Source organism: Mesoplodon bidens, assembly GCF_964165515.1.
Source record: "Mesoplodon bidens genome assembly, chromosome: 3".
NCBI lineage: Eukaryota > Metazoa > Chordata > Mammalia > Artiodactyla > Ziphiidae > Mesoplodon > Mesoplodon bidens.
In genome coordinates, this window is record NC_138178.1 from 166,609,267 (window position 1) to 166,631,249 (window position 21,983).

Genomic DNA, 21,983 nt, shown 5'->3' on the forward strand with positions numbered 1-21,983 from the left:
ATAAAATCTTACATGGGATCGATCCTGAGCCTCTGATACTCTGGACTGTTAAACAGGATTAGTTCTAAACCCCAAACTTTCAAGGCATTGCTTATAACCTGTTATAAAAAAATAGCAACTTTTAAAAATTCCAAATTTAAGTAGTGTAGCCATGTTAGTTGTATACACAATTGTAGTTCATATATAAATTTCCCCAGAAGGTTATAGTTTTTAAAATGTGTGTGTGTGTGTGTGTGTGTGTGTGTGTGTGTAGATATATCACTAAGTCCATAAATAATATACAAACGTAACATTAAAAGAGTACTTTTTACACTAAGTTTCTGGAATGTTCCAGAGAACCACACAATCCCTAGATAAAACTGCCTCAAAAATCCAGATGTATTTTCTATCCAGTAAGCGCTACTCTTAAAACTAGTCCACTGCAAACATGTGATAATTTGGCTGCTATGGGGTCCTGCTTTAGAAAACTGATAGTCAACTCACTACCTGATATGTAATAATGATAATTTTATGTCTATTAAAATGAGTTATTTCTGGGGATTTAAACTGAAGCTTTCATAAATTTTAAACTTCTATTATCATGGGTTTGTGATTTGTAGGAAAAAAACAAAAGATATACCTGATTATTTCAACCTGAGAAAAAAAAGGGAAATTTCTGAAAATTCACTACCTACCCTCCAAGGTAGCCAACAAAGCAGCAAGTGAACCAGGCAGGAATACAGACAAAAAGTGAATGCCATGAGGTGGGCAAATGTGAACTGGCACCAACAGCAGCGCTGCAGGGACTTCCCTGGTGGTCCAGTGGTTAAGAATCCACGCTTCCACTGCAGGGGATGTGGGTTCCATCCCTGGTTGGGGAAGTATAATAAGATCCCGCATGTCATGGCCACGTGGTACAGCCAAAAAAAAAAAAAGAGCAGCATTGCACAAACAGGAAATGGCAAGCACTGGGCCTGCTCAGGCCTCTGCTCCAAGCCGTGCAGTAGCTGTCACCTGCAACGGTCCACAATAAAGCACTGGCTGGAAACGCTGGTGACTGAGGAGTCCAGGAGGACAGTACAGCGGAACACAAGCAGAGATATCTGAAGAAAAAGTTCCCCCAAGAGAAGTTCTAAAGAACTCTGGATATGCCTCACAGGTGTTAGAAATGGAATGAAAGATCCACGGATGAAAGAATCAATCTCACAAGTACATATATTTCACCCACAGAATTCAAGGGGAGTGGTAAGATTTAAAAAAGGAAAAAGGCAAAAGCCACAGACCATAATGAAGGAATCCAATCCTAGTAGGCTGATTTAAATGGAAGGTAGCAAAGTGTTGTATTTTCTCAAACTTACACAGGAGAGGGTAAGTTTGAAATACTGTGACTTACTGGAATTACGGTTATTAGCATCCAGATGCAAATTAACAACCTCCTTTGAAAAAGCCCTACTCTAAGATGAAGATTCTATCACCCTAATTTTCATGTTTATCTATATAAAAATCTAGTACTCTGGTATAGAATCTTACACTCTTAGACACAATCTACTGGAGGAACTTCTGAAGGCCACATCATTACAGTGACTATGAAAGACTGTGAAAAGCATACCCTGAGCTTAAACAGTGCCTGGGACATAAACAACACTTAGTAGATGCCTGTGACTACTTACTTGAATAGAGAAAAAGCCACTGTCATCCATATTTCCAGAAGGCTGCTGTTTAATTTGGACAGGTAGTTGGGACAGGGGTTAAGGGTGGGAAGAGAAGGACAGTGTCATTAGTGAGCATATTTAAAGTAACATCTTGTGCATATTCCCATCTACGAAGTCGAGAGCTGACTTACCATTAACAAGTCAGATCCCCCATAGGAAGAGTGGTTCATCCTTTTCTAAACAGCACCCACATTTCTTTAAGAAGTGTGATTGAGTGAGTTTAAAATCAGTACCTGCAGAAACGTGCGGTAGTCTTCACTAGTAACCCCTCCTTCTGCCATTCTCATCCTCTCTTCCTCATCCAGCTGGTGTGCAATTGAAGATAATTCCACAGGGCTGAAGTATTCTCCTTGTAACAGGTTATTCAAGCAATGCTGAGCACAAAGTGAGCCTTCTTGCTAATATTTCCAAAAGAAAAAATTCAAATGGGCTTTGTAAAACAGATTTGTACAGTATCTTCCCCGAAACAGAAATTTAATCATTAAGTTAACACAGCCAAACCGCACATTGTTAGCTTTAGACAAGCATGATTAACACAGGTACATGCATTTTCATTTGTTAACATTTATTTTATAATTCTACCATTAATGAAACTACAATTATTTACCTATATGATCAAAGATTTAAGAATGATTTATACTAAACAAACATCATCTGTCAAATACACCAAATCCCATTTTTATTAAAAACTACTCTATTATAATAAACATTTAGCCTCCTTTGTTTTCAGTGGCTAAAATAAATACACTTTTGGAGATTCCATGGTAAATTACTAATGCTGAAAGGGAATTTTAATCCCTAGAACATCTGTTCTTTTAACAAGATAATCTCTAATCCATCTAAATGTTCGTTCATGGAATTTCAAATGCATGAACAGATAAAGAATCTCAAGAACTGATACAGTAAGAAAAATTCTGTTCCATGTTTATGAAGACTTATAGCTACAGAGGCAAGGTTCTCTTCAAGAACTCTGCAGATAATGTACACAGTTTTGGTGCATGAGCAAAACTGTCCAAAAACCACCCTTGGAGTTCACTTCTGGACAAACCAGCAAGGGGGCTGCATCCAAGCTCAGTTTTCCAATTGGGAACTGGGATCACTGGCTTCCTGTTATGGGGGTGGGGAGAAAACAACTTCCCACAGGCCCTTCATGGGCTGGGCAGCTGGCTTTCTCACACAACTGGCACCCCAAACCTAAATCCAGGCTTCCTCCAACTAAGCAGCCTGTGTATCAGCCCTCTCCCCTCAACAGTGCTGCTTTCCTGTTTCCCTGTAAGAGGGGAGCCTAATGGGTGGATGAGGTCCCTCCCAGTGAACCCAGCCCTGGGTTGGTGTCTCTGTAGTATGATGGCAGATGGGAGAACACCTTCTTCTCCTGCTAACTCTGGCCCTCTAAGTTCTCCATTTCCCCAGTAAAGTCTGTTCAATAACCCAACCTGTCTGACATCCTGCAGTTTGTTTCGAGCTATGTCACACAGTAGGTCAGACCCCAAAGACCAACACCTTGCAAGATACATCTTTTTCTTGAGTTAATTTTCTAGGAACAAAATTCTGCTGCTGAAAAAGATACAGGATATATGTATATAATGGAATAGGAATGCAGCACTGAGACAGTCTGAGTGTGAGAAAGGGGGCTGAGACAAGTTTATCTTCATATTTTGGTACAGAATAAGTAACTTGAAGTAAAGAAGACACTATCCATCCCTCAAGTCATAAGTATGATGGTGAGAGAGTACTTGTCTCCACTTCTTTTTTCTGCTACTGTATTCCTCCTGCCAGAAAGCCAGTCTCACTGAACAATATAATGTGAATTGGAGGGGTACACAGATGTCTACTTATATTCTATTGAAAAGTGGGCAAGACAAACAATAACTCACAAGAGGATAGCCAAATGGATAAAAAACACAGAGGGGCGCTCAACTTCATTAACCATCAGAGAAACCTATATTAAAACTACCAGTGTGTTACTACTACACACTCCAGAATGGCTAAAATGTTGGAGACGATTAGAGACATCAAAACTATTATATATTACTGATGGAAGTGTAAATTAGTTTAACCACTTTGGAAAACTATTTGGAATATCTACTACAGCTTAACATCTACCTACCCTATGATCTAGCAATCCCACCACTAGGTACATAACGTAGGCAACAGAAATGTAAACCTGTGTTCATCAAAAGACATGTCTAAGAACTTTCATAGAAGCACTATTTGTATTGGCCCCCAAACTGGAAATTACCCAATTGCTCATCACAGTAGAATGGCTAAATGGTGTTACATTCACAAAGGACTACTATGTAACAATGACAGTGAGTTAACTGCAACTACCTGCAACAATATGGATGACTCAATCAATGTTAAACAAAAGAAGACAGACTCAAAAGAGTACACTCTATATGATTCCATTTACAAAACTTCAAAAACAGGCAAAACTAATTAATCGATGACGTTAGAAATCAGGGTAGTGGTTACCCTTGCAGGGGTGGAGGGAGAGTTAGTATCCTGGAAGACGAACGATGTAAGAGGGCTTATAAGATGCAGGTAAATGTTCTGTTATTTGATCTAAGTATTATTTACACACTTGTGTTCACTTCATGAGAATTCATTGAGCTATACTCTTATGATCTGTGTGCGCCTACACGTGTTATCCTTAATAAAAACTTCAAACAACGATAAAAAAAGTCTCTACTAAGATACAGCTACTTCACATTAAGAGCTACCTAATACAGTGACCAGACACTGGATTATCTTGGAATTTTCTGTTTGCTGTCAGGCTACATGCTTCAGTTTGGGGCTCTCAGACTATGGTCACCATATGTAATAACATATATAGAAACAGTGAATCCAAATATTTGATTTTAAAATTCTCTCTATAAAAATTTAGCTTTAAAATACAAAAAATAAGCACTTGAAATTAAACCTAATTGAAGTAATACTGTATTGCTTTAGGAAATTATATCAAGTTCTGTACTTCTAACATGATTTAACAGAAGGAAAGAATAAATTGTACCGTCCAATTTAAATAAAATTCTTTTTTAAAGTCACAAGATGAGTCAAATTCTACATGGACCAAAAAAATTGTAAAATGGTCCCATCTAAGATTATGCATTTCCCCGCCTGCCCATCCCACTCCCCTAAACTATCCTCAACCACTTCATTCATTCATTCATTCATTTGGCTATGCCGGGTCTTAGTTGCGGCACTCAGGATCTTTGCTGCGGCATGCGGGCTCTTTAGTTGTGGCATGCAGACTCTTTTTAGTTGTGGCATGTGGAAACTTCAGTTGAGACATGTGGGATCTTTTGGTTGTGGCATGCAGGCTCTTAGTTGTGGGATCTAGTTCCCTGACCAGGGATCAAACCTCGGCCCCCTGCATTGGGAGCATGGAGTCTTAACCACTGGCCCATGAGGGAAGTCCCCCCAACCATTTCTTTTCTTTTTTTTAATTAATTAATTTATTTATTTATTTTTGGCTGCATTGGGTCTTCGTTACTGTGTGCGGGCTTTCTCTAGTTGCAGTGAGCAGGGGCTACTCTTCGTTGCGGTGCGCAGGCTTCTCATTGTGGTGGCTTGTCTTTGCTGCGGAGCATGGGTTCTAGGCGCACAGGCTTCAGTAGTTGTGGCGTGTGGGCTCTGCAGTTGTGGCTTGCGGACTTCTGGAGCACAGGCTCAGTAGTTGTGGCTCACGGGCTTAGGTGCTCCGCGGCATGTGGGATCTTCTAGGACCAGGGCTCGAACCAGCGTCCCTTGCATTGGCAGGTGGATTCTTAACCACCATGCAACCAGGGAAGTCCCCCAACCACTTCTTTCTCATCAAGCTTTAATCAAAGTTGGACAGAAGTTCACTTTGCTATAGTCAAAGTTCAGTGGTATTGAAATTTCATGATTTTAAGCCCAGACTTTATTGTGTTGGGATCCGAGGATGAACAAAATGCATCTTCAGTTTTACCAAGATATCTTACAAAACCACCAAGGGTAACTTCAACCAAATCATTCCCTCACTGTCCCCAAAGTCTTCAGGACCTCCCTGAAACTAGTTCAAATTCCCAGAGACACTACTGCCTCCAACTGAAACTAGGCATGAACCCAAAAGTGTGCTCAGAAATGGCCTCACTGGGGCCACACAATCAACCTAGCAGCACTTGTTCATCTCATCTTAGTAAGAATAAGGTCCCACCCCTTATTATGAAGTTCGGCAAGCACAAGCATCTGAATAACAACAATGGCCAGCACTTGTCCAGCACTACGTGCCGAGTAGCATTCTAAGCATTCATAACTCTGAGATAGACACTTCAAAATCCTCAAATACAGTGGAGGAAACTGGAGAACAGAGATAATAACTTGCCCAGGATCATACAGGTAGTAAACGGCAGAGCTGAGATTCAAACCCAGGCAGAGGTTTCAAGTCTGTACTATTACCACTTCCTTAAGCCACTTATTTGGAACTTGGTGATTCTTAAACTTCAAATATCCTGAAGATGGTTAAGAACCAGCAATCACAAAAAAAACCATAATGAATGTCATAAAGTCAATTCTCAGCATCTTTCCAGTATTTTCACTAATTTTAAATATAATCCCAACAAGTTTGGTTATCATTCACAGCTGTAAACACATAAAAGTACCAATTCAGATGGCACAGTAACCTCACCAAGAGCAGTCAGCAACAGAAGCGATAACAAAAAACGACAGAAATCAGGCACCAGAACTAAAAAACAAAAAAAAACAAACAACAAAAAACTCCAGGGCTTCCCTGGTGGCACAGTGGTTGAGAGTCCGCCTGCCGGTGCAGGGGACACGGGTTCGTGCCCCGGTCTGGGAAGATTCCACATGCCACGGGGCGGCTGGGCCCATGAGCCATGGCCGCTGCGCCTGCGCGTCCGGAGCCTGTGCTCCGCAATGGGAGAGGCCACAACAGTGAGAGGCCCGCATACAGCCAAAAAACAAACAAACAAACAAAACTCCAGCAGTTGCTGGCCATATAGCACTAGGGTATAAGTTAGGGATTGGCAGACTCTAGCCCTTGGGCCAAATTCAACCTGCCCCAGGAGCTAAGAATGGTTTTTACATTTTTAGATGGTTGGGAAAACACAAACACACACACACACACAAGAATATGTGAGAACATAAAAGACCTGCAAAGTCTAAAACATTTACAGAAGGACTTCCCTGGTGGCGCAGTGGTTAAGAATCTGCCTGCCAACGCAGGGGACACGGGTTTGATCCCTGGTCTGGGAAGATCCCACATGCCACGGAGCAACTAAGCCCATGCACCACAACTACTAAGCCTGTGCTCTAGAGCCTGCGAGCCACAACTACCGAGCCTTGGAGCCGCAACTACCAAGCCCGCACACCGCAACTACTGAAGCCTGTGAGCCTAGAGCCCGTGCTCCGCAATGAAAAGCCACTGCAATGAGAAGCTGACACACCGCAACAAAGAGTGGCCCCCACTCACTGCAACTAGAGAAAGCCCGCACAGCAATGAAGACCCAACATAGCCCCCCCAAAAAAATCCTATTTTAAAAAATAAAATATTTACAGAAAAACTTGTTGACTTTAGATAAATAGCACCATATACATCTTAGATGCTCAAGGAACACTCTTGATTCATTCACATATTTATTGAGCACCTGCTATGTGCCAGGCACTGGGGATATATCAATAAACAACTGTTGAGTTTACATTTTAATTTAACAAAGGGCACTCCAAGTGACAACTCTGAAAATGGAGAAACCAAAATTCCAAGAGGAAGTGGCTGCAAAGTCCTTTGTAGTCAGATAACCCTACATGCACAGCTTCCCTAGGGCCAAAGTTGGTTCTCTGGCTCTCCAAACCCAGGACCTAGAGTTAAATGTATGTGGAGGAGGGGAAGGGAGTGCTCCGGAAAATGTCATATTGAGCTCAAACATTCCCAGAATGGACTGTGTAGGAGATGGACAATGGGCCCTATGGTTACAGGTGCTTTCCATACTATTGAAATATGCCTGAAAAACTTTAAGTCTTCATTTGCTAAGTACCTATAAGTTGATAAGGGTAAATGTGTTCTTGAAGTAGGTTTAAATCTACATTCATGCTGATAATTCAGAGTGACTGCTTTCAGGTAAGTAGATTTTCATTAGGCTAGCGTCCAGCTTCTTTTGATCCCATGGTTAAGCAGCTACCTTCACTGAACTCTATCCAAACTAGGTACCAATCATTATTGTTAAAAAAAAATATTGTATAATTCTCAAGAAGTGATGTGGACAAATTTAAAATCTTCAGTGTTGAACCATCTGGTCCTACAGCAAAGCTTTTGAAAATCAGTCATAAAAATATGCCCACTCGAGGTTCTCTTCATCCAATCTCCTTAGCCAAGCAGCTAAATTTCTCTTGTCCAGGATTCATATAACATGTCAGTCAAGTCAAAAGATTAGTGATGGGCTTCCCTGGTGGCGCAGTGGTTGAGAGTCCGCCTGCCGATGCAGGGGACACGGGTTCGTGCCCCGGGCCGGGAAGATCCCACATGCCGCGGAGCGGCTGGGCCCATGAACCATGGCCGCTGAGCCTGCGCGTATGGAGCCTGTGCTCCGCAACGGGAGAGGCCGCATCAGTGAGAGGCCCGCGTACCGCAAAAAAAAAAAAAAAAAAAAAAAAAAAGATAACCATACCACTGAGTTCCTTCCTCACCCACACATAAAAACTGGACTATTCTAGTACCAAACTTTCTGAAATGTTTTCTATAAAGAAAAGCATTCCATAACAATTTGGTTAGATTTATACTGCACTTCCTTTGTCTTTGATTGCTTTATCTGATTGCTGTGTGTGTATTTTTAAATGGACAAGTATTTAACGAAACAAAACCCCTTCGCTCCTACTAAATAACAGCCTCACCAGCAACCCTTTCTAAACACGAAACTATTATGAAACAAGATATGTGACAAAGTTGTCCTGAGGAAGGTTTCACTCACACCCAAATGGTTTGATAACTGTGAGAAAAGACGAGTTTCTCCACATGCCACAAACATTATCTTCAAGCGCATGGTCATGGAAGAATCAAAGCAAAACAAGCTAGGCAGACAAAAACAAAATTATTCCCGCCCACTCTTAATACCTAATAAGAAAGCTGGCCTCCTGATCCGGAAAGATGCCACTACCAAAAGAAACAAAACCCAAACATCTTATAACAAAAACTCTTGTGACGACTTCCCAGTTCAGGGGCGCACGGGGTTTCCTACTTCACTTCCCTAAGGGTCACGCCCTCCGTGGGACGAGCCAAGGTCCCTGCCCCCGGGATGCTCACGGACCCAGTGCAGAAGGATCTGAGTGTATGAGAAATTCCAATTTAGAACCGAGGAGCCCAGAGAAGGAAAAGTTAATTCTTCCAACGGGTAGGACTGGGAGAGCGCGGTGGAGTTGGGAAGGGTAGAGGGAGGTGTCCAAGAGGTGACTAGCTAGAACCTAGAGAGAGTGGGGAAGAGGAACTGGAGGACTCCCACGGAAAGTGGAGAGAAAGCGCGGAAGCCACCTCCGCTCTCGTGCCGCCGGCCCTGCCCTTCCTTATTCCCTGCGGGCTTCCCAGACATCCCAGGCCCGGGTCTCCTCCGGCTCCTCGGGCACGGGCCTTAGAGTGCAATGGGGGCATCGGTGAAACTCCTCTCCAGGTGAAGCTCCTCCCGCCCGGCGAGATCGGGATGGGGGCATCTCGGGCCCCACCCAGCTCCCCGGGCGGCAGCGATGCCGCGCCCCACGCCCGCCACCGCGCCGCAGACAGCTCCCCACCGAACGCGGACACTCACTTTTTCATGGAAGATGGACTCCATGTTTATTTGTCTGGAGCCAACGGCCCCCGCGCCGAACCAACCCCCTCCAGCTCCGCCCCCAGCCCCACCCCTCCGCCCACCATGCCCCGCCCCGCCTCGTGCCACCCCCGCCCACGTGTCTCGTGTAGACCAATCACCCCTGAGAGTGCGAGTCACGTGGAGCGAAGAGGCGTGAACGCCGGGGCGGTAAACTCCCGGGCACGTGACCTTTGTAGCGCGTCCTCCTATCTCCTGTTGTCCCACCGGCTGGAGGATGATGCAGCGCCCCCTGCCGTGTGGAGGATCATCTCCGCTTCCCACTCACTGCGGTGGATTCTTAGGCTTCGGGGGGATTGGATAAGGACCACCTGAATTCTATATTCTTTTTGTTTTCTATTTTACCTTGTACTTTCTTTTTATCACATTTGCATACAATTATTTAATATCTTTCTCCTCCTCCTGCACAGAAATTCTCATTACATCCCTGAATACTGAGCACTTGTGTAAAAATAAAGAGTTAATATTTACGTAGGGCTTACTGTCGGTGGGCACTCTTGTAAGTGCTTTGCATATATTAACGAATTTAATACAGCAAACTTTGATGTAGGCGTTATTATCCTTATTTTATACATGAGGAAGCTGAGGCATGAAGAGATTAAGAACAGCACAACTAGATAGGTGACAGATAGATAGTTGGCGTAAAAAAGGGAACTGAAACCACAGGAGTGAATATAATCATCTTGGGGAAAAGGAAGAGACTGAGAAGAGGATCTCACAGAACCCTGAGGGTAGAGAAGGCATAGCCTAGGAGAAGGGAGGAAAAGCAGGAAGGTGTAACGTATGGAAAGCCCCAGGAAGGAAATATTTCAAGGAGCAGTCAGTGTCAGTTGCTGCCGAGAGGTCCAGCAACATAAGGACTTACAAGAGCCAACTAAATTGTGTTGCTATGGAGACCACTGGTGACCTTGGTGAGTGCAGGTCCAGAGGGACAGAAGGGGCAGTGGGAGGGAAGGAAAGGAGACTGCCAGCGAGGACCAGGTTCTCAAGGGGAGGATTCAGTAACCATTTATCCAATGTCTCTGCATGTACAGTCCTGTATTGGAAATACAGTCCTGTATTGGAAATAGTCTGTGTTCTTAAGAAACTGTGGCCTAACTGGGGAAAGAAATCACGGTCTCCTGAAGCGAAAAAATATGCAAGCCAGTTTTTCTGATTTTTTTTTTTAAAGAAAATGTGTCTGTGTAGAGAAACATGTATTTCTTTTTTCATGCATATGCATTACAAATCTCTGGAAGAATATACAGAAACCCAGAGGTTACATGTTTGAGTGGTAAGGTAACTAAGGCAAATGGGGGAAAGAGTGGGAGGGAGAATTTTCACTGTATACAATTTTAGTCTTTTTTTCTTTTTTTAAATAAATTTATTTATTTATTTTTTGTCTGCGTTGGGTCTTCGTTGCTGTGTGCAGGCTTCCTCTCGTTGCGGCGAGCGGGGGCTACTCTTTGTTGCTGTGTGCAGGCTTCTCATTGTGGTGGCTTCTCTTTGTTGCAGAGCACAGGCTCTAGGCACACGGGCTGCAGTAGTTGTGGCACGTGGGCTCAGTAGTTGTGGCTCACAGGCTCTAGAGTGTGGGCTCAGTAGTTGTGGTGCACGGGTTTAATTGCTCCACAGCATGTGGAATCTTCCCGGACCAGGCCTCGAACCCGTGTCCCCTGCGTTGGCATGTGGATTCTTAACCACTGTGCCACCAGGGAAGTCCCTAGTCTTGTTTTTTTGAGCTAATTAATGTATTACTAATTCAGAAAAAATATGTGATTACTGCTTAGCCTTCTTGGTCTCTTGTGTATTCCAGGTCCAGGATCTCTGAATCGGTTTTCTGATTCCAGCTTCAGTATGTTTAATTCATAGTGCTGTCAGTGATCTTTCAAAAATGCAAACCTCACCAGTTTGTCTTTGTCTTAACAAACGGAATGTTACTATGTGTCAGGCACTGGGACTATAACCATGAGAGAGACAAACAGTCCAACTTTCACAGTGCTTATACTGGGGGGGATCCTTAAATAATTACGCAATATTACTCTATTTGAAATCTTTCAGTGGCTTCCTATTGCTGGATTAAAAGGTTCTCTGTGCTCTGGACCTGTCTGGCTTTATTCTCCTGGAATTCCCTCTGCTCCAGTCACACCAGCTTCCCTTGACTTCCGGAAAGTCCTCTGAAGAAAAGTCGTTTGTGCCACCACTGTACCTTGCACCTGCCTACATTAAAACCCTCATTACAACACACCGGACTTACTACTTTGCCAGTGGACTATCAGCTTTTGAGGGTCAAAGGAGTCTTACTCTTTATAACAAGGGTTGGTGCATAGAAGTGAATAAATGCACAAATTTTGGGGGCACAGACAAGTATTACAATAGTTCAGTAGGAGACAGTGATTACTGAGCCAATCAAGGAGTTCCTGGAGACAGAGGACATGAAATAGATGCACTTCCAGGAGACTTCTAGTTCACCTTGGACAGTTCGACTTAACTCTAAATCTACCTCATTGAAATTTTATGTTAACAAGCAAGATGGCACAAAGTTATATCTATCTTCTTGAACAGTCTCTTTTAAACTGGCCTAAATTTTGTTACCCCAAACCAAATAGTTTAACAGAATTTCAAACAATTGAGATTTTTAAATTTATGTGTGTCATCTTAAATGTCCTGAGTTCTGAAAAGAATCAGTGATAAGGGAGTATCATTTCATTGTAATTTCACTTCTCCTAAATTCAAGCTTACCTGAAACAAAATTTGCTTTCCAAGAAGAGGTAGTTGAATATAACAGATGACATATGTATATACCCAAGAAATCATCACCATAGTCAAGAAAATGATTCCTCCAACCCCTTCCCTGACCACTCCCTGGCAACCACTGATCTGCTTTGTTACTAGTTTGCAGTTTCTAACATTTTATGTAAGTGGAATCACGGTGTGTGCTTTTTGTCTGGCTTCTTTCATTCAGGATAATTAATTTGGAATTCATCTATGTTGTATCAATAGATCATTTCTTTTTATTGCCGAGTAGTAATATTCCATTATATGGATTTAATACAATTTATCTATCCCTATGTTGATGGACATTTGGGTTGTCTCTAATTTTTGGCTATTACAAGCAGAGCTGCTACGAACATTCATGTAGATGTCTTTGTGTGGACATATGCTTTCTTTTGGCATATATGCATTTCTTTGAGGTAAATACCTCAGAATGGAACGGCTGGGTCGTATGTTAGGTGCATGTTTAACTTGAAACTGCTAAACTGATTTCCAAAGTGGTGCAACTTCTGGCAGCTACATTTTCCATTCCTGCCAGCAGGGTGTGAGTTCCAGTTGCTCCACACCCTTGCCAACACTTGGTAAGATCAGTCTCCTTAATTTTAACCACTCTGATAAGCGTGTAGTGGTTTCTCATTGTGGTTTTAATTTGCATTTCTCTAGTGACTACTGATTTGAGCATCTTTTCACGTGCTTGTATGCCATTCTCATATGCCTTTTTTGGTGAAGTGTCTGTTAAAATCTTTTGCTTTTTAAAAATCGGGTTGTCTTATTAATAAGTTATGAGTTTACATATTCTAAATATAAGTTCTTTGTTGTATGTTTTGTAAATATTTTCTCCTAGTCTGTGGCTGCATTTTCATTTCCTTGACAGTGTTTTTTGAAGTTTTTAATTTTGATAAAGTACAATGTCTTGGTTTTTAAAACTGGTTCATGCTTTATGTATTGTATTTAAGATATCTTTGCTAAATTCAAGGTCACTAAAATTTTCAGCTATTGATTTCTGCCAAATAAAATCCTAGCATCATCCTTTTAGAGTGCCTTTGAAGAACATGTTTGAAAAAAATTTTCTGAAAAATTGACCCATATGATTCAGTGATTATTTTTTAATTACTAAGTGTGTCTGTTACTTGAAATGGGAATTATTTCAGCACAAAAAGAATCACACTTCCAAGTCTTCAAATTAAGTAATGAATGTGTTTTTATTTCTCTTATAATTTAAAAACTGTGAACATTCTGTAATTCAGCAGCAGCCTTTACTTCCAGGTGACTTCTTCACTGGGTCTTAATTCCCTGCATGGAAAGAAAAAAAAGAAAGAAAAAGCAAAAGTGTAAATAAAACTTTTATGAGAGGATAAAAGGGAAAGTCAGAAGAATATGGATTCAGTATTTTATATTGTATTAAACTGACCCATTTAAAAGTTTTTATTAGATTCAACATATTCATTCTATTCTCTCATGATTTTAAACTTTTACCACCTCTTCATTTTTCCAGATTAAAGAACTGTAATTTCTTAGTCTATCTTTATATGAAAGCAATTATCCTCTCAGTGAGTTCATTTAATGTTTTTTATATTCTTTCTAGCTCATTTTATCTTTCTTTGAAATCCCTGGCTGGAACCTCCTCTACACAACACCTTTGGCTGCTGCTTGGTTCGCTTGTCCCTTGAGTTTCCTCCTGCCTGGCTGCACAGTCAGTGGCAGACACCCTGTCTTGCTAACTCTAACTCTGGTGCCATCTCCAGAGACACAGTGGGACCAGGCAGCTGCCAGCTGCTATTTGATCACCCAACCACCATGTCTAAAGCTCTCAACCAGTGTTGCTGAGAACACAGCACCAAGCCACAATTAGTGCCATTGTTTTCAGCTACATCATGGCCTAAGTAAGACAGTGTAAGATCATATATGTTAAAGCACATAGAGGAGACTTTGGCAAGCTGGTTTAAGACTGTTTCTACGTTAAAATGTACCTTGACTTAAAAAAAAAAAAAAGACTTTCAAAGATCTGAAATAGCCTGTTCAGAAACTAAAGACGTGTTTACATTCCAAAAGTAATCATAGAGTTTTGTCTAAGGATTAAGCAACAAACAAGACTACAAAATAATATCACTTAAATCTAAATCCTGAGGGGGGGAAAATTACCCCTTCTGTTTATTTTGGCACAAATGACATTAAGAAGAATACTTCTAAAACCTGACTGTTGGTTTAATAAAAAAAATACAAAAACTAACCTTTTATATAACAGACTCTTGTTCTGGAAGGCAATTAGCTTTTCATCATTCTTTCTGTCTAGGTAACATCCAACGACAAATCCCACAGGGACAAGTATATGTACCCAGTGGTCACGCACAATCCGAAGTAAGTTCATCATGAATGCTATAAAAAGAAAATTACCAGAAACATAACTGCCTTTGAAGTATCTTTTAAATCACATCTGAAACAGGAAGATAAGGATATAGATGTTAAAAGCATAATAAGCCTCTTTACATTTGTTTGGCATCAGAATGCAGTATACTACTTAAAATCTACTTGATGAAGATTATATAGGTACAATGATTAGTATAAAAATTATACTGCACTCAGGCTTCCCTGGTGGCGCAGTGGTTGAGAGTCTGCCTGCCGATGCAGGGGACACGGGTTCGTGCCCCAGTCCGGGAAAATCCCACGTGCCGCAGAGCGGCTGGGCCCGTGAGCCATGGCCGCTGAGCCTGCGCGTCTGGAGCCTGTGCTCCGCAACGGGAGAGGCCACAACAGTGAGAGGCCCGTGTACCGCAAAAAAAAAAAAAAATTATACTGCACTAAAGTCAATTTACTACCTTTTATTTCTAGCTCCACCAGTGATCTAACACAGGAATGGAGAGAGTATTAAAAAAATTCTACCTGCAAAAGCTGAGTATTTGCATCCTCCTAGTATTGATTTAGAACCTTTACATTTGTAAAATATTTTTAGAACCTCTCACAATGTTAAACCAAATATAATAGTATTTTGTCAGAAGCAGAATTCTTTCAAGCTGTAATTATTGAAAACTATTTTTTTAAAACTAATTTTTGAAAGGAAAACATATGAGAAATTTAAAAAAATCATATTGAATAATGTCACAACAGATCTGAATATCAATTAAATGATTCTACAACACATATGGGGACAGAGAAACTTACTTTTGTAGAATGACTACTAGGTACCAGAGCCATCATATAGTCCAATATATAACACAAAATATTGTTATCTTTATTTTACAGATAAGAATACAGTTTAACCCAAATAGGTATTACGTGTAGATCTGGAATTCAAACTCGGGTTCATTCCAAAGCTCTAGCTCCTTCTATCATATCCAAATGCCTCTTGTAGAGACCCTTCCCCTAATTGATATTTATGGTACTTAAGACTTTTTAAGTGTTAAGAATTTCTAAAAGGCAGAAGAGGAGGACTTCTTCATAGAAGATCTAGAAGTCATCATATGGAAAATGAATCTGCAGTAATTCAATAAAAACACAGTTGAATCATCAATTTTCTGTAAAAATTTGTATCCAAAGATGAAATCAAAATACATATGTATGCACATGAATCTATAATAAATAAATCCTATATTATGGCTGAGAAGACAGGACAACATCATAGAAAGATAATACATTACTGCTAACAAAAGGGCTTAGCACTGAACTGTGCTAGGATCATGTAGACTGGATTCCTGCTGCTCCTTCTAGGATACTCGTTCTCACACACATTCTAATTCTTTATTTCTCAAGCTTTACTATCTAAAGGCACTGGGTTAAGTCACACAATGACTACATACTGTCTTTCACAGAGTGTAATATTACACACAGCAGATTCCAGTCTGAATATCACCGATTTAGAAAATTATGATGTAAGTAAATGAGATGTTTGAAATAACTCCCCAGCTGATTTGCTGCAAATAGTTCTTGGACATATAAATGTAAATGTAACCAATCTTACCTTATTCCTAAAAGATGGTGGTTCTCTTAGCATTGTACATTCCCTAACTAGCATTATTTGCATTTAGATCCTTAAATACTGTTTGATAAACATTTAGGTACTTTTTGTGATTCCGATCAAGTCAGCCACTTGTTTTATAAACTTGAGCCAGTCAAGTAGGGGAATAACAATGCATGCCTTAATCAAATGATGTAACCTGGAAAGCACTAAACTACAAAATACTAGACAATATAGGTTTCTAGAGAAGCCTGGGGGTCATCTCTTCTCCCACCTGTCCTTATAGGTTCCTCAAGTTTCTTAAGAGGTGTCAATTCTAACACTCAGCACAGCTGACTGTAAGATAACTGTATTTAACCAACAAAAAAAGTAATTGCTGACTCTCAGCCCAAGACTTTTTAAATAAGCCCATGGCCACCTGTGGGCTATAAGCCATTACTGTTGGCACTCCTCTAACAGGGCCAGAAGGCAATTCTGTCTGGCTTTACGCTAAGCAGAAGAGATGAGCCAAGCCCTTGAGACTCCTGCTGTATACAGGCTCTCACAGAGACTCTACAGGATTCAACTATCATGATGGAAGCCTGATTCCATCCCAAAGACATAAATGGCAAATCTTAGCCCCACAGGCATTTCATATTACAACTGTACAATCTACTACTAAATGGACTTTGGGACCCAGTGGCACTCAGCATCATTTGTCCTGCATATGTCACTGCGGAGACAAAGGGATGACCAGGGAAGACAAAAATTGATGGACATAAAAAGTGAGCAAGAATGCTTCCCTAGAGAAAGGACATGAGGGGGAACGTGGACAGGCTCTTGATCACGGGCTCAAGACAGTAAGATGGCTTCATCTGATGGGCAAAGGGCAGCAAGCACCTGGGACGATCTCTAATGAGACAGGTCTAGGCTTGGATAAAGAGTGACATCCACATGGGTGCCCTCAACGTCACTGTACATATTATTAGTATCTTCTTTATATGAAGGCCTCTCAAGAAAAATTTTGTTTTTACTTCAGAACTGGGGAGTAGCTATGCTATTCCTGAAACAAAACAAAACAAACGAGTTTTTATCTTATGGACTTAGGGAATTGAGTAACGGATGATGTATCCTTTGATACCAAAATGATCCAAAATTTTTTCCCTACCTTTAGAAAGAGCTGACTCTTAGAGTACTCTCTGTAAGGCATGGTTCTTAATGCTTTTCATAATCACCAATTCATGTAATCCTCACATTACTATACATGTATTAACTAATACAATGTCCCCAATGCAGTAGGAATATTTTTTTCAGATGAGGAAATCCAGGGACAATCAACTTGCCTAAGGTCACAGATTCAGTAAGTGGCAGACTCGTATTAAAGCCCAGGCAGTCTGGATCCTTGGTCCAAGCTCATTGGTGCTTTACTGTCTCTTACAGTAAGTATAAAGGTCAACATTTATATTAACCTTACTTTTGGCTTTATCTCGTTTTTCCTAATAAGGGCATAACTTGGAGATATCATGAGTTTGGTTCCAGACCACCGTGATAAAGCAAACATAGAGATAAAGCGAGTCACAAGAATTTTTTGGTTTCCCAGTGCACATAAAAATTAGGTTTACACTAAAGTCTATTTAAAGTGTGCAATAGCATTATGTCTAAAAATACAATGTACATACCTTAACTAAAAAACACATTATTGTTAAAAAATGCTAACCAACATCTGAATGCAAGGTTGCCACACACCTTCAGTTTGTTAAAAATGCATTATCTGTGAAGCACGATAAAATGAGATATGCCTGTATTACCTTTTCTTCAACCCAATTTTTTCCCGCTTAACTTCTAAAAAGAAAATTGTATATAGTGTGTATTTTTGTAAGCCCCTCTGAATTCACGCTGGAATAATATAGACGACTAGACATTAAAAAAATAAATTCTACTCTAATTAGTCCCTACGGCACTTTATATGTAGTGATCAAAAAGTGTCGACTTAACCTATAAAAAACAGTTCTGGATGCATGGAGAAACGGAACTCCTTGAGATCTGGAACCCCGTCTTAATGACGTATACGCCCTAGAAATCAAGTATAAGTATTACTTTTTAAAAAATTAAGTTTTGAAAAAGTGTGTATTTTGTGGAATGGTCGGCTCAAGAGGGCTGGAGACTTAGAGCAAGGTTAGCTTCCAATCCTGAATAACGAGGAAGACAGAACTCTACAACTTGGACCAATCGGAGATCCTCGCGGAGAAGCAGTCCCTTCCCCGCTGCAGCCTAGGAGCCGTGAACCTAAAGATATTTTCCAGTTAGGACAGCCTCAGAGTACCCCTTCCCAAAGGCGCCAGGCGGAAACCGTGAGCGCAGCCGCCCACCCCAAAGCAATCCCTATTTCCTCGCCTTTCCCTGTCTCCTTCGCTGGAAGCCTCGGGAAGGGGGACCGCTGCAGTCACGGGGAGGCCCAGACCACCCCCACCCGCAGGTACACACCGCCGCTGAGGGCTTTCCTAGAGGTGCACCCTCCCCGCCTGCACAAAGGGGACTCTCGCTGCCTCGACCGCCCGGGATCCCGGACCCACCTGAAGCCTCGGAAGCAACAACAAGACCACGACCTAGGGCGGCAGTGAGCCCAGCCACCGGCGCCGGCGGAAGCTGCGGCCTCGGGACCCACCATTCTCCGCGCCCGCTCGAAGGGAGGGGTGGCTCCGATAAATCATTCCTCTTCTTCCTTTCACTGCTTGACTCTTCTCATATTTCTTTTAGCCTCAACATATTGTAAATTCTTTAAAAATAAAACTTCGGCCCCAGGTGACGAGACTCCGTGTAAATGCCACCTCCTTCCTCCAGCTTAGTCCCTCCCACCCCGAAGATGGTATCACCCTGGATTTCCCCGCCTCCGCGGTTCGCCTCCAGTTTCAAAATGGCGGCCGCCATTGAGGGGCTTTTGCTGCCTGATCCTCACCGGCGCTGCTGAGCCAACCTCATCTTTTCTCGCTCTTGAACCTGGATGCGAGTAAGGGTTGAGAAGGGCAGTGGACGGCGTTGGGGGAGGACTGACGAGGCAAGTGGGGGCGGAAGAAAGCAGTGCGCCTTTGGATGGGGGAGGGAACGTCTCGGCCCTCGGGGAGAGCCTGGCTCCGACTCCAACCCAGTCTCCGCCGCGGACGTTCCCCCAGGGTTGCGGGTGCGACTGTCCTGGTCGTTTCTGGCGGAAGTGTTCAGCGAGGGAAAGAGAGTGACTTCTCCAAGTGTCTAAAGCTCTCGTTCTTTTGTGGCAGTTCCTACGATTCACTCCCAGACTCTCCTTTCCTCCTTTTTGCTGTTTCCCTCCGGCCTTTCAGTCTCTCGTCGCTGGAGGAGTTAATCCGACGCCAGCTTTGGCTTCTTAGCATTGTGGTTACCTTGTTCTCAGCCTCCTTGCTCGGGGTCTTCCCGTGGTTTCGGGTTGAGAGATCACGAGGCTACTGGGCACAAAGTAGGCGTTCTTTTTGGTTAATCGACTCCAAAGACCCCCGCGCCCCCGCCCCCACACCGCATCTCCTTTGAGCGCTTCCAGCATCATCACTCTATTTACATGCTCTTCAGTAAACAGGAGGTCAGAATAATTTTAACTCCGGCAAGTCTGGCTTCCTGTGACCAGGCGAGCCTGCGTTATCATTGCCCATGCCCTAAGTTTTAATTTTAGAACCCCTTTGACCGTGTTGTGAAACCCGTGCTGTCCCGGAATTGACCAGGAGGAGACTTTTCTCATTTGAGCTCCAGGGCTAACCCAGACTCTTTTGTTTCCCCTTAGATTTTGCATGGTTCCCCTCAGTTGTCATCAACATGCATGATCGTTATTGAGAGAGCAAGTAACTGATAGATGATTAAGGTGAAATGGTATCCGTCAGAAAACACTGCCCCGAAGGGATTTATGATATGGTGAAGGTTCATTCCTTTCAGTACACATTTATGTTGCTTTGAGCGCTGTGCTTGGTATTGGAGTTTAAAAAATTAACTTTTACTCTTCCCCCATACATTTAATATCCATTCAACATAATATTCTTTGTGCCCACTTGTGCTAACTAAAAATAAATAACATTGCCTGGAGACACCAAAATAGCTTTATAAAGGAGTAAATATTTGAGCTGGGTCACGAAGGGTCAAAAGGAATGTACTAAGCTCAGGAGAAGGTCATCCCTGGCTGCAGTACAGAGATGCAGAGACTTGAGAAGTTTTGGCATGCTTAGGGAGAGCGGGAGAATGAATGCGCTTGAGCATGCAGTGTAAGGGCAGTTGGTGAAGCAACAGGGAGATTGAGGTAAAGTTGTGAAGGACCTTGCTTTCCAAGGAAGGTGTTTAGATTTTATTCAGTATTTAGCCGGAAGTCAATGACTGCTTTGCACAAGGAAGGGGCATGAGGATATTTGTTTTTTAGGATGGTCTCTGATAGCTGTGTGGAAGATGAACTTGGAACAGGAAAACTAGATGAGAGGAAATTGCAATCATTCAGGTAAGGTAATGAATGCCTCCTTTGAGGCAGGATAGTAAAGGATGTCAGACATTGCTGAAATATCAAATAGGATTCAACTGGTGGCAGCCAAAATGGTGATAAGAGGGTGACTTCAGAATTTTTAGTCTGGGAGACTAAGTGGTTGGTGATACCATTAAATAAAACCTAAGACATGTACGTAAGAATAGTATGGTGCCAACTTGCGCTTTAGGAGTGGCAAAGCACAATGCTCTACAGTCCAAAGCATTGATTTTAGAGTCTAGAAATCTCTGCTATTACAGTAGCCTCTAGCTACATGTCGCTATTGCACACTTGAAATTGTGGTTAGTTCGAATTGTGATGTGCTGTAATTATAAAATACACAGTAGATTTTGAAGGCTCAGTACCAAAAAAATCTCAATAATTTCTTTAATTATTACATGTTGAGATGATAATATTTTGGATATATTGGGTTAAATAAAAGTAATTTCACCTGTGAAACTTCAATGTGGCTGTGAAAAAAAATTTTCATTACATATCTGGCTTGCATGATATTTTTGTTGGACAGAGCTGTTCTAGTCTAGACTAATGATAGAGGGATTAGTGAGGAGATGGGATTTGAGCTGGGCCTTAAAATGATGATAGTCAGCGGTGATGTCAGAGCAGCTTGCTGGCTCCCTCCACTGCCAGTTAAGGCATTCAGGTTCTGCTTTTTCAAGCAGTAGGAGGCCTTCAGAGATTTCTGAGCAAGGGACCCTATGTGCAGGGGTGTTTTGGAAGACTAATCTGGTAGTAAGGTATACGTTGAGATGAAGGAAGGAAAGGCTGGAGGCAAAGAAACAGAAACCCAAATGTAAGGTAATGAGGCCCTGTATTAAGGTACTTCCAGTAGGAATGGAAAGGGAATGATTAAATGTACAAGGCATTCTCAGGGGGAAATAATCAGGAGTTGGTAACAGTCTGTTCAAGAAGTAAAGGAAGGAAAAAACAAGGAGTGTTTCAAGCCTTGTTTATTTAGATAACAATTAAGAAGTCATGTCATAGAGTTATAAGGTACATTTGAGTCTGAAGAAATCTAGTCTCAAAATAGAACCAGCTAAGTTGAAAGGAGGAAGTGTGCTGCTAAATACCTAAATACTCTCCTTTTTTGTCTCCCTGCTTTCTCTATCTTCTTTATCTAATCATGTACTCCAGCTAGTTTTTCTAAAATACAGAACTACCTGTATCACATCATCTTACTTGATAAGTGATCTTAAAATGTCTCTCTGTTGCCTGTTCTCTGTTCAACAATTAGAACTGGGTCCAGA

General features: G+C 41.9%; 3 protein-coding genes across 6 annotated transcripts in view; 1 reads left to right on the top strand and 2 right to left on the bottom strand.

The window, feature by feature from the left end:
- ATXN3 (ataxin 3) overlaps window positions 1-9,529 on the bottom strand; it is a 35,914-nt gene extending 26,385 nt beyond the window's left edge. For 2 of the 3 annotated variants that reach the window (XM_081226915.1, XM_081226917.1), the window contains exons 1-4: window positions 9,467-9,529; window positions 1,925-2,089; window positions 1,650-1,694; window positions 13-98 (exon numbers count right to left, since the gene is read on the bottom strand). In XM_081226915.1, coding sequence (XP_081083041.1) covers window positions 13-98; window positions 1,650-1,694; window positions 1,925-2,089; window positions 9,467-9,490 — 320 coding nt within the window. In that variant the 5' untranslated portion in view covers window positions 9,491-9,529. The remainder of the gene's footprint in view (window positions 1-12; window positions 99-1,649; window positions 1,695-1,924; window positions 2,090-9,466) is intronic. The other variant, XM_081226916.1, reaches the window with a different exon arrangement.
- A 3,934-nt stretch (window positions 9,530-13,463) lies between these two features.
- Window positions 13,464-19,020, bottom strand: NDUFB1 (NADH:ubiquinone oxidoreductase subunit B1). Its single transcript, XM_081230038.1, has 3 exons — window positions 18,785-19,020; window positions 14,512-14,656; window positions 13,464-13,573 (listed from the first exon to the last, which is right to left on the bottom strand). Exons 2-3 carry the CDS (start codon window positions 14,649-14,651, stop codon window positions 13,537-13,539), a joined length of 177 nt encoding a protein of 58 aa, XP_081086164.1. The 5' UTR covers window positions 14,652-14,656; window positions 18,785-19,020; the 3' UTR covers window positions 13,464-13,536.
- Window positions 19,021-19,107: 87 nt separating this feature from the next.
- Window positions 19,108-21,983, top strand: part of CPSF2 (cleavage and polyadenylation specific factor 2) — a 31,168-nt gene continuing 28,292 nt past the window's right edge. Inside the window, exon 1 of one of the 2 annotated variants that reach the window (XM_081230035.1) lies at window positions 19,108-19,266. The gene's annotated coding sequence lies outside the window, so the exon portion shown is untranslated. The remainder of the gene's footprint in view (window positions 19,267-21,983) is intronic. The other variant, XM_081230036.1, reaches the window with a different exon arrangement.